Raw genomic sequence first — 12,885 nt, 5'->3', positions numbered from 1 at the left:
ATAATGAAAAGTTCTAATTTGGTCCATAAAAGGCAGTTTAGAGGTATCAATTACACCACAAAGTACATGCTGCCTAAGGGTCAAACACATGAGAGATGAGACTCATGATAATAGAGACCACGCTATAAAAGATGGTGAGGCACAACATAGAAAGGTATTGCTATGATGACAATTATTAACATTTCCCAAAAAGCTGAAAACCTCACCACCTAGGATTAGGACATTTTGGTAGAAATAAATAAGACTCCCCAGAAATCACTAAGACTTAACGTTTTTATGAATATTGTGGAAGCAGGAAAAAATTTAAATATCCAAGTTTATAAATAATACATGTATGGCATTTGAGCTCTTCTGAGTTATTAAAAGTTAACTCCGCTTTCATAAAATGGACAGAGATTTTAAATTTGGAATTAAGGGGAAAGCAAAATGGCACACAAGTTTTAATACAGATAAACAGAAAGAAATCCATTTACTAAACATAATCCTAACTGTACCTAAATGAAAACTCAGACCTCACAGAACTATACTCCAGAATTCATTCTAGATTAGTTCCTTTAAAAAATAATTAAAGGGCTTCCCTGGTGGCACAGTGGTAGAGAATCTGCCTGCCAATGCAGGGGACATGGGTTCGAGCCCTGGTCTGGGAAGATCCCACATGCCGCGGAGCAGCTGGGCCCGTGAGCCACAACTACTGAGCCTGCGCATCTGGAGCCTCCGCTCCACAACAAGAGAGGCCACGACAGTGAGAGGCCCACGCACCGCGATGAAGAGTGGCCCCCGCTTGCCACAACTAGAGAAAGCCCTCGCACAGAAACGAAGACCCAACACAGCCAAAAATAAAATAAATAAAAATAAATAATATATATTAAAAAAAAGGAATAAAGAGAATGTAAATTTCTCAGTTAAAAAATAATAATAATAATAATAATTAAAGAGGGGCTTCCCTGCCGGCGCAGTGGTTAAGAATCCGCCTGCCAATGCAGGGGAAACGGATTTGAGCCCTGGTCCGGGAAGATCCCACATGCCGTGGAGCAACTAAGCCCGTGCGCCACAACTACTGAGCCTGCGCTCTAGAACCCGCGTTCCACAACTACTGAAGCCCGCACACCTAGGGCCCGTGCTCCACAAGAGAAGCCACCACAATGAGAAGCATGTGCACTGCAATGCAGAGTAGCCCCTGCTTGCTGCAACTAGAGAAAGCCTGCGCACAGCAACGAAGATCTAACACAGCCAAAAACAAATAAATAAAATAAATTTATTTTTTTAAAAAAAAGGGGAGGGAGAAATCACAACATTAAGAGTCAATGAACATTTGAGTGCTGAATGCCTTGTCAGCAGCGTTGAGGGTACGGATTAAGTGTTCTATACAGATTAAGAAATTTAGGATGGGAAGGAATTCCCAGGCAGTCCAGTGGTTAGGACTCGGCACTTTCACTGCCGGGGCCCGGGTTCGATCCCTGGTCAGGGAACTAAGATCCCACAAGCCCAAACCGAACCAAACCAAATTAAAATAAAATGAAATATTATCTCAGTAAGCATGACTAAAAACAAAAAAGCTTAAAAAAAAAAAAAAAGAAATTTAGGATTGGAATAAAAGGAGATGAAAGATAAGAGTCCAAGACTGATTCTAAAGAAGTTGTTGACAAGGTGAACATGGATGTGCTTGCAAGATATTAAAATAGAAAAACTTGAAACTCTGAAAGGTAAGGCTGGTATTAAAAATAATAATAAAAGGGCTACTTCATACTGTGAGTAGCAAACCAAACTGTGGCCTGTTGATGTTCTGAGCTTCTTATGAGCTACCTCAGCACCTAGAACACAGCAGCTGCTCAACAGAGATTTACTCAGAGGAAAAGGAAAAGGCACAAAGAGAAAACACTCATTTTTTTTTTCTAGAGGCAGTACATCCTGAAAACAAAACAAACTTTTTGGTATATTAATAGCTGGCAAATGTACAAAGTAAAGGATAGCATTTTTTGGTCAACCTCTGACCTTTCTGAACAGAAAGGTAGATTCACAGATAGGTGTTCTGATCCACTGCACCAAATCACAGCCTAGTGGGCTGCAAAACCGACCACGAGCGAAAACAAAAACACAGAAATTTATCTTTAAGAGCTAAGTGACATGGTACAGACTAACAGCGCTCCTGGAGCAGAGAGCAAGACCAACATGACGGGCACAAGTTTGAAAGGTGACGCTCTACAGTAGCCTGCGAGGCAAGAACTACCCAGAGAAGAAGAGGAGGAGGATGCAGGCACAAGTTTTTAAATGTCTCCTAGATATTTTTAGAGAGCCTGTTCACTCTGTTCACATTAGAAATATAGAGAATTAATCGCTAGACATCTATTTATCTCTGAAATGAATAGGGGAACCAGTTAGCACTTCTTTTAGCATTTGAATGTGGGTTTCACATTTAAAAATCAAACCCAAATTTCTACCTTTCCCTCTCCTAAACTTCCCATTTTCCTCCTGGTTCTATAATTGTCTACCTGTCATTCATGCTCAGACCTTAGATTAACCTTTGATTTTTCCAGCCCTTCTCTCCTACTCTGCACCAAGTCCTGGTAATTCCTTCCCTCAGGAGAGCCCACGCATGGGTCTCCATCTCTACCACCACTACCCCAAAACAGGTGCCTATTTCATCAGATCGAGGTTGACAGTAAACCTTAACTAGGCTTCTTGCCTCTAGTCAAACCTCACTCCCAATTCCAATCAACTTAAATGCTAACTGGTCTCAGATCATGTCCGTGTCCCTTCCCTGTTCAAAATGCACCCCCCGCCCCTGCCCCAAGTCCTTCAGTATCTTCCCAGTCTACCACCTTCCCTGATAGCCATGATTCTATAAAACCTGATTCCAATTTAATTTTCCTTCTTTTTACTCTTATCTCCCCACTCTGGTCCTTCACTGTTCCCAGGACGCCTCTTGTACTCTCACTCCTCCACACCTTTGTTCTCACCAACCTCCTCTCCTGGCACCCCGCCCCATATTCCCACTCTCCACATTCAGTCTGTTACTGAAACTTCCCACAGGTTAGAAGAGTCTGTCCCTGTCCCAAACCCTACCCTATTGTTGCCACCATTCAATCAGCGTTTGGCCTATCCTGTACACATAGCCTTGCATTGTAAAAACATACTGGGCTCAGTATGTAAAAACATACTGGGCTCATACTGGGCTCTCCCCAACTACTCAGGAAGTTCTTACAGCATGATGAGGACGATTGCTTGTCCCACAAGATTTAGCCTAGTTCCACATATACTTGGTGATTAATAACTACCGATCAAGTGCTCTGCAGTTCAACTGAAATAGCCCACCTCCAAGCAGCTCCTTCTAAGGGGTCCTCTCTCCCCATTTCTCTGAACTGCTAGTATTTATACCAAGCAGAAACACTGTTATCTATTATAGTGTACTGTGCTATGGCCAGGGTTTTTTCCCCTCTCCAATGTAAAAGTCTGGCCTCATTATCCAAATAGAGCCCCTTGAAGACTCTGTTTTGTATACCTTTTGAATATTCCTTATAGCAGCGGTCCCCAACCTTTTTGGCACCAGGGACCAGTTTTGTGGAAGACAATTTTTCCACAGACCGGGGGGTGGGGTTGGTTTCGGGATGATTCAAGCGCATCACATTTATCATGCACTACACATTTATTGTGCGCTTTATTTCTGTTATTATTACTTGGTAATATATAATGAAATAATTATACGACTCACCATAATGCAGAATCAGTGGGAGCCCTGAGCTTGTTTTCCTGCAACGAGATGGTCCCTTCTGGGGGTGATGGAGACGGTGACACCTGAAGTGTGTTGCTTATGTCCAGGCTACTCCGTAAGATGCACCTTAATTGTCACTTGCCACTCGCTGATAGGGTTTTGATATGAGTCTGCAAGAAGTTGATTTATTATGGTCTCTGTGCAGTCAAACCTCTCTGCTAACGATTATCTGTATTTGCAGCCGCTCCCCAGCGCTAGCATCACTGCCTCAGCTCCACCTCAGATCATCAGGCATTAGATTCTCATAAGGAGCGCGCAACCTAGATCCCTCGCATGCGCAGTTCACAGTAGGGTTTGAGCTCCTACAACAATCCAATATCATCTCATACCGGTCAGAATGGCCGTCATCAAAAATCTAGAAACAATAAATGCTGGAGAGGGTGTGGAGAAAAGGGAACACTCTTGCACTGTTGGTGGGAATGTAAATTGATACAGCCACTATGGAGAACAGTATGGAGGTTCCTTAAAAAACTAAAAATAGAACTACCATATGACCCAGCAATCCCACTACTGAGCACATACCCTGAGAAAACCGTAATTCAAAGAGTCATGTACCAAAATGTTCATTGCAGCTCTATTTACAATAGCCAGGACATGGAAGCAACCTAAGTGTCCATCATCGGATGAATGGATAAAGAAAATGTGGCACATATATACAATGGAATATTACTCAGCCATTAAAAAGAAACGAAATTGAGATATTTGTAGGGAGGTGGATGGACCTAGAGTCTGTCATACAGAGTGAAGTAAGTCAGAAAGAGAAAAACAAATACCATATGCTAACACATATATATGGAATCTAAGAAAAAAAAAAAGGTCATGAAGAACCTAGGGGCAAGACGGGAATAAAGATGCAGACCTACTAGAGAATGGACTTGAGGATATGGGGAGGGGGAAGGGTAAGCTGGGACAAAGTGAGAGAGTGGCATGGACATATATACACTACCAAACGTAAAATAGATAGCTAGTAGGAAGCAGCCGCATAGCACAGGGAGATCAGCTCGGTGGTTTGTGACCACCTAGAGGGATGGGATAGGGAGGGTGGGAGGGAGAGAGACGCAAGAGGGAAGAAATATGGGAACATATGTATATGTATAACTGATTCACTTTGTTATAAAGCAGAAACTAACACACCATTGTAAAGCAATTATACTCCAATAAAGATGTTAAAAAAAAAAAAAAAAGATCCTAATGCCTAATGATTGGAGGTGGAGCTGAGGCGGTGATGTGAGCGATGGGGAGCGGCTGTAAATACAGATGAAGCTTCGATCGCTGGCCCGCCACTTACCTCCTGCTGTGTGGCCCGGTTCCTAACCGGCCACGTCCTGGCCCAGGGGTTGGGGACCCCTGCCTTACAGTGTTAAGCAGACCACTGGATACAGAATGGTAGTTAACAAACACCAGTAATAAAGATATCTAAATAGTCAGAGTGTCTCAATTAAAACACTGCTTAACACTGCTTAAAGGTACAGACCTTAAAAATAACAAGTAAACCTTGTTTTACAGATTTCAAAGCCAGTTCATATCATCTATTTAATTCCCATAACTCCGTAATATAACTTACCAGTCTACTGAAGAGGAAAGAGGCTAAGCAAGACTGTAGAGCCAGTGAAGTTGTAGAACAAGGACTCAAATCCAGATCTCCTGAGCTCAAGGACAGACAAAGTTTTATGTTCTTCTCCACAAGCTCAGACTCATCCTCTTATCTCCTGAACTAGCCTCCACCTTCCTGGCGGACTGAGGCCGTGTATACAATGTTTCTTTTTAAAGAAGTCTCACTTTATCTCCTCCCAAATGTCTTCATATACCAATAATAAGATATTAAATCTATATGGATTCCACAGATACAACAAACTCATCAAAGATAACACACTGTGCCCCAGGCCTCTTACGTGGAGAAAGACTTGGCAACATAAGCCTTATGGACTCTCTGAACAATGTTCCCAAATAAGGTGAAAGCTTATTTCTAAAAGCCTCAGTTCTGCCAGAGATTCTAGTCTCTGTTCTTTGAGGCGTTAGACTGCACGTAATCTAAGAGGAAGGCCAGACGAAATGCCCTGTTGAGAGCATCACCTCCCTGGTATCTATCAACTTCTGGGAGTTACATGGAGTACCACAGGCCTCCAAGTGCACAGCTCAGGGACAGGGTCCCCCCTCAACAGTTCTCCCCTCAACTGCATTTTGGGGTCATTTTCAAAGATTTTACAGATCAAGAAGCAGGGCCCAAAATAAAAACAAGACAGTTTTAATATCCCAAGTGAATAGTATTTTGCCTAAAACACCACTCTCACTATTCTAACTACTAAGATTAAGACATGAAAACAATGGAAATTTCTCTACTGACTCTAGTATGACAGTATCACAGAAGTGTTGGCAAGTTTCTCCCTTACCGATGTTATTATCCAGTGTTAGAAACTACTTAAGAGATAAGATAACCCTAGGAAAATGATTTTATTATACCAATCATTAAAGCAATTTCAAATAAGTTCCCAAAGGTAACATGAATTGAGTTGTATTCTCTAGTCTACAGATTAAGTCATACCAGCCACTCAGTATTTGAATTACATGAACATTACAGTTAGGAGCCAAGGCAAAAGCTGAGAAATAAAGAAACCATCTCAAAGGACATTGTTATCAAATGTAACTTGTAGCTGCTCAACTATCACAGACATCTATCACTTCTGTCTGGGTGCAAGTCTTCCTTTCTAGAACTCTCTCCTCTGAGCAACAGTGGATCACATGGCCATACATCCAACATTTGCTAAGCACAGCCCACATTTAGGTGGCTAATGGGCTCCACCCACCGGGTCCCATTACTGATTCAGGAAAAGCTTATGACCTGAACCAAGACAATAAGGATGTTCCCTGGTAATTTTGTTGGAAATACAGAAAACAGGCATGTTCCTGTATCTGGGATCACAAGCAGTACAAGGATGACATGAGTCCACTGGCCATCTTTACTTCCATGTGGAAAAAGCTCTGCTGAGAATGAAGCCAACCATGGAAAGCACAGCTGAGAGAGGAAGAGGACAAAACCAGTCCTCGCGACACCCTCTGTGCCCCTGGAGCCACTGATCTAACCTCAGCCTTTTTAGTTATGAGTCAACAAATTCCATCTTAGTTAAAACTATTCTGCCACCTGCAACCAAAAGGATCCTGAGTAATATACTAGTCTGAATGAGTAAGGTGCCAAAGGACAAAGGATTATCTCCTAAATGAGCCTGAAAAGGAATGGCTGACAGTTAAATCTGCTTCTAAACCCAACTGGAAACACCAACACTAACCTATTATTATTATTCTCACCATCTGTAAAATAGGCCCAAGTAGCTTGGTGACTGGTCTATTCCCTTCCTTGAGTATTTGAACGATGGCTACTGTTAATCCACGCAAACTTTTCTGACCTACTTGTCTGCCACCTTCCAGACTAGATGTTCAACGTAGATGTCAAATTTTATTCAATTCAGAACTTTAAAGGCATTATTCTCTCAAGAGTGTCTTGTCTAGCAAAAAGTTTGATTAACAAATGGAAGACCAAGCTATGTAGTCTACTTGAAGTACACCAAAGAATAAGGGTGAATAAATAGACAAAGCACCGGTCCACCAAACCCTGATCCTTTTACAACTCATTCAACACAGTACACTCAACACTGGTAGGCTCTGAAAAGCAGAGAATTTACATATATAAATAAACATACTTTTCAATATGTATATAGTATATACAACCCAAATTCTAGAATGGAAAGTTATGCCTAACATGCAACCACTGACCTCTGGTTTTTGTCTACTGACACAATACCACAAAAACTAGTTTAAAACATGATCATCTATTTTGTTTTTTCTTTCATGTTCAACTGCCTACTTCTCATTTGTCACCCTCAAATGTAAAAAAAAAAAAAAAAAAAAAGGAAGCAATTCTGCAGGTAGTAACTAAATTCTCTTTGATTCACCAAAGAGATAAATATAGAGGATGATACTTTAAAAGAGTTTTATTACTAAGCGTCAGACCACACACACACAAACACACACACACACACAAAAGGAGTTTTATATGATAATATGTATTGATCACACCCACAAATAAAGTTGTCTTTACCACCTTGCAAATTGAGATAATACTAGGCCTAAATCACAGTAAGTAGAACCACATGTCCAACGCCTCAAAGAAAAAATAAACAGTGATAAATTATCATTTCCCTGAATCCTCTTAAAATTTTTTCTGGAGGGCTTCCCTGGTGGCGCAGTGGTTGAGAATCTGCCTGCCAGTGCAGGGGACACAGGTTCGAGCCCTGGTCTGGGAGGATCCCACATGCCGCGGAGCAACTCGGCCCGTGAGCCACAACTGCTGAGCCTGCGCGTCTGGAGCCTGTGCTCGGCAGCGGGAGGCCGCGATAGTGAGAGGCCCGCGCACCGCGATGAAGAGTGGCCCCCGCTTGCCACAACTAGAGAAGGCCCTCGCACAGAAACGAAGACCCAACAAAGCCATACATACATACATACATACATACATACATACATAAATAAAAAGAATGTAAGCAGACAAGAATAGCATTAAAAAAAAAAAAATTTTTTTTCTGGAAACTAGCATCTCTGGCTGTGAAGTGGTCCAAGAATAAGAAAGACTGAGATGGAGATTTTTTTACTGGGTATCCTTTTTTATCATTTGAATTTATACCATTTACATGTATTATCTACTCAAAATAAATACAACTTTAAATTTAGAAAATTCCTTGAGAATCACTTTCAGAAACTATATTAAAACTCCCTTTAATAACAGCCTAAAAATAATTTTTAAAAATACTGTACATCCTTTACACTTACAAAGATTATAATTTTTTCAAGTATACCACATACATGTCATAAAACTGTTACCCAATTGTTTCAGCCTAATTTTCTATCATGAAATATGAATTTAGAATATCAGCAATACATGATATATAGTTTTACGCTCTCCCTTTCACCACAGAAGTACTAATGAGAAACAAAATATAAATATACTTGCCAAAAAAAGGTAATAAATAATCACAAGTCAAATCACCAAGGTGTATCTATACCATTTATCTGTTAATCAAGGGCTGTCCAAAGTGTGGTTCCAATACCACTGATGTGAATGGTGACTTTAGTTGTATGTGAAATAATATTTTAATAGTTACAAATTTATTTTAATATGTAGTTGATTATACCTAACGCACCAAATCTATGATTTCACAAATATCATTGCCTAAAATGAGGATAAATCTATTTAAGTGAAATTGTGAATCCATTTGAAAAGTAAGAGTGCACATGTGTGAGGGAACTTTGGGAAGAACCAGCACATCATCCAAATTAGATCAAGGGCACTCTGTGAACAATCGCCAAACAGCATCAACGGCATCAACTATACTGAATCTTAAATTAGACCAAACTTCACACTCACAGGGAAACTCACTGAAAGGCTGATACAACTAAATGACAACAGTGCTCTCCTCTTCCCTCAGAGTTGGGGAAATGCCACATGGGGCAATTTAGAGCAAATGAGAGATCTTAGGGCAGGCCCGGCAAGCACCCTTTGGGCAGTGTTTACGATCTGGAATCAGAGTGGTGAGAGTGGACCTGAGTTGTCAATGGGCTTACAAATTAAACTCCACTGATGTTTGATCAGTTTCTACCACAAACCATCCTAACTGTCCTCACTTGGTATAGCTGTCTGCTCACAACTTTAGAAAAAAGAAATTTAAACATAAGAAAGGGTAATTCAACCTCCCAAACCGACCTGATCCCCTGACCCTCGCTAATGGACACTTCTAAATCAGGCAGTCACTCACCAACAGTATGATGCAAAGTAGGGGATCTATGAAGTCCCCAAGATTCTACTTTATTCATACCACATTCTTACAAGAATATCACCACAAATGAGCCCTGAGAATGAGATCCAAAGCCCTAATGGAGGGTCCCAATTGGAGCCCCTCCCTCAGGTCACCAGAGGCCACCAGATCACTTGCCCAGACAGGTACATTCAGAGCCTTGAAAACTTCCCTTTAAACTTGAAAATGGAGTTCCAAATTCAGATTTCAGTCGATATAACTTTGAGAAGGGTATATCTAAGATTCAATGTAATACCCTGCAGAGAACTTTAGAAATTATCTGCTTTGAAAAATACCATAACCCAGATAGCAAAGCATGATGTTTGTTGTTTTCATACATAAGAACACCATAAGAAAGTAGACCTTATTTTGAAAACTAGACCTGGCACTTGTGGTACTTACTTTTCTTTCATGTTCTATAGCTGCCTTTAGTCACTTAATCCTATTACTAAAGAATTTTTTAAAAATCAAAGAGATTATTAATATAAGACTGCAATTTGGTAGACAAGAAGGTAAAAAATAGGAGGCTGAAGAGGGAACACACACAATTTACCACATCAGACTGTTGGAATAGCACAGCAAACTCTGTGGCTAATACCCCGCTGACCGTAAGTTCCTTGAAAAGTTCCCAAGCAAAGAGGTCTAGAACACATTCCTGCTTCAGCAAGTTCTCAAAATGATTTTATCCATCTGGGATGGGCCCCAAATCCCCTAAAATGAGGCTCACAATCACATTCTCCTTCAATTAATATGCCCTCTGTCTTCTCATGGAAGAAAGGGATTTTACCTTCCATCTTCCACCTCTCAAGCTCTGCCTATCCAAGCCCTCAATCTCTGACCTGGTCCCTAAAAATGAAATGTTCCTTCCACCGCTCCAAGTCTGCACCCTGCACCCACTCCTTCCCTTTCAGTCTTTAACAAAACATAGATCTCCTCTCCAGTTGAAGGCAGAGGGGGCACACCTTCAGCCCCATTACTTAAGCAGCCCCTCACCCCTCAATCTGCATAATTTTTCTTAACTCCCAGTCACTTAGTTTATTTTAACAATTCTATGAAACTGCAAGGAAAGAGGGTCACTGACTCCCAATAACCAAATACCAGTTGACCAACCTCTCTTTTTCTAAGCCTGTCCTTTCTGTTTCTGGGGGCACCTCCTGGCCCTCTGCTCTTCAAGAGGAGTTCAAGGCTGTGGTTAGATCCTAGAGTCTTTCCTCCCTGCAGCCTAAGTAATCTCCTTCACTCTCCTCTGTAGGAATGACACCAGGAAACCATCTTAAACCTTACTTTCCTCCCAAACTCCATCTATACATCGTCAACCACCAGTAGACATTACGCCCTTGGCTATCTTCATTGGCCTTTCAAGGCCAACTTTGTCCAAAACCAAGTTCACCAGAGCCTTGCCAGGAGTCCCACCCCACTCCACCTCTCCTTCCCCATCGCAGGCAGCTGTCTAGGTCTGCTCATTTTTCCATATTCACATTCCAAGTCCTACTCCCACTATGGTCTCTGGTTTGCTTCTTCCCCGGAGTTCAAACGCGACTGCCGGTGTCCAAGATGAGATGCTGTTAAGACATCCCTCACCATGGATGAGCACTAACTCTCAACTGCAAGCAGTCTGGGAAAGGAAGGTGTACAAGAAGGAAGGAGAGATGGAGAGAAGCTCGGCCACCACCACTGTCCTCAATCGCACCTGCCACAGTATCGACATCACCCCAGCTACCAAACCTCCCTCGTCAGAAACTTCTGTTCAGCCTCTGAGTTGAGAAGGCCCCCCCAACCTCTTTAATAAATCCATTAAATAAAGTCCTTTACTTCTTGCTCAGAAGGAATCAACACTATGGATATTTTAATCTAAGGACACCAGACCTTTAATGTTCTTTAACAAAACCAAAACCCAAAACCCTTCCCAACCAGCTTCCACAAGTTAACTCTGGCAAAGTATCTGCCCCCAGGGCCCAGGGCAATAATAATACAGGGGAAACACCTTCCAGAGAAAAGCTGTTTGCTGAAAGGAAATCAAGTAAAAACTTGACCAGGTAACGCAAGTAACTAACAACTTATGTTACAATGTGTTTCCGGAGAGTTGCCTCTGTCTCTTCGCAGGCTACGTCAGGAGAGCTGAACAATTTGATTTAGCTAGTTTCCTAGGAATCGTGTCGGTGCCGCTGCGGAGTTAAGAAAAGCTACTTCTACACAGAGTCAAATCATGGACTTGCAGGAGCGGCTGTTCCGTTAATCCACAGCTAAGAATAACACTCGAGTTTCTAATTTAAGAAAAAGAAGAAGAAAAAACAGAAGAAGAAAGGCGAGGAAAGTAAGTCCCCAGGCTAAGTGTTCGGAGCAGGGGAGGAGGAGGGGGCTTGCTGCACTGACCCTCTTATGGCCCAGATCCTTGGGCCCAAGGCAATTGACGAGGAGCGCCCACCCCGGGAGGGTGGCAGTTTGCAGGTGCGAAGGAGCGGCCCCCATCCCCGTTTAACCCGGGCTGGAGCCCGTGGCTCCGGAATGGGTTTCCGGGTGGGTTCGCGCTGACTCGTAATAAACAACGAGATCGGGGCAGGTTCGAGACAAATCGGGCGAGAGAAGGAGAAAAAGTCACAGGGGCCTGGTGGGTCTCCGCGCCCCGGGGAAGGCGGGACCGGGACCCCATGAGGGCACCCTCCTAGCCCGCTGGGGCCTGAAGGACGCGCGCGGGTGGGCCCGGCCCCGCGCGCCCACCCGGGCCGCCCTACCGTGGCTCTGCAGGATCTCGTGCTTGAGGCCGCCCGTGTAGTCGATGAGCTCCTCCAGGCCGCGCTCGCACAGCTGCCCGTAGCCTGAGAACTTGTGCAGCACCTTCTCCAGCTCGCGCTCCACCGTCACGCACTGATCCATCCCGGAGGCGGCGGCGGCAGCGTTCGGCTCCCCGGCGCCCGGGTGTCCGCAGCCGTTCGGCCCGGGCCCGGCCGAGGCCGCGTCCTGCTCCTCGTCCCCCAGGCGGGCGGCGCGGGCGGCCGAGGCGGCGGACGCGCTAGCCCCGGCGCCGGGGAACCCCGGCGAAGCCCGCGCCCGCCTGCCCCATGGCGCCCCGACCCCGGCGCGTCGCCGCTGCTCCCGCTCTCTAGTCCCACCCGGCCCCGCGCCCCTGCTCCCCGCGTTCGACTGCCAGCCGAGGCGCCGCCGATTGTTTTTGTTTTCACGGGAACCGACCGATGACCTGCTTCTCCCGGACGGCACCAAGCGCCGCCGACCCGAGGGGGAGGAAACCACCCCAGCTAGAGGAGGAGGAGGCGCGGG

The 12,885-nt window shown here is 43.8% G+C and overlaps 1 protein-coding gene across 1 annotated transcript in view; it reads right to left on the bottom strand.

The window, feature by feature from the left end:
* RMND5A (required for meiotic nuclear division 5 homolog A) overlaps positions 1–12,667 on the bottom strand; it is a 65,524-nt gene extending 52,857 nt beyond the window's left edge. Inside the window, exon 1 of the mRNA XM_068564183.1 lies at positions 12,342–12,667. Within this exon, the coding sequence (XP_068420284.1) occupies positions 12,342–12,483 (142 nt within the window). The 5' untranslated portion in view covers positions 12,484–12,667. The remainder of the gene's footprint in view (positions 1–12,341) is intronic.
* Between the last annotated feature and the right edge of the window lie 218 nt (positions 12,668–12,885).

This window comes from Eschrichtius robustus, chromosome 15 (genome assembly GCF_028021215.1).
Source record: "Eschrichtius robustus isolate mEscRob2 chromosome 15, mEscRob2.pri, whole genome shotgun sequence".
In the NCBI taxonomy this organism is placed as follows: domain Eukaryota; kingdom Metazoa; phylum Chordata; class Mammalia; order Artiodactyla; family Eschrichtiidae; genus Eschrichtius; species Eschrichtius robustus.
Note: the sequence above shows the minus strand (reverse complement) of the source record. Positions and strands in the feature narration are given on the sequence as shown.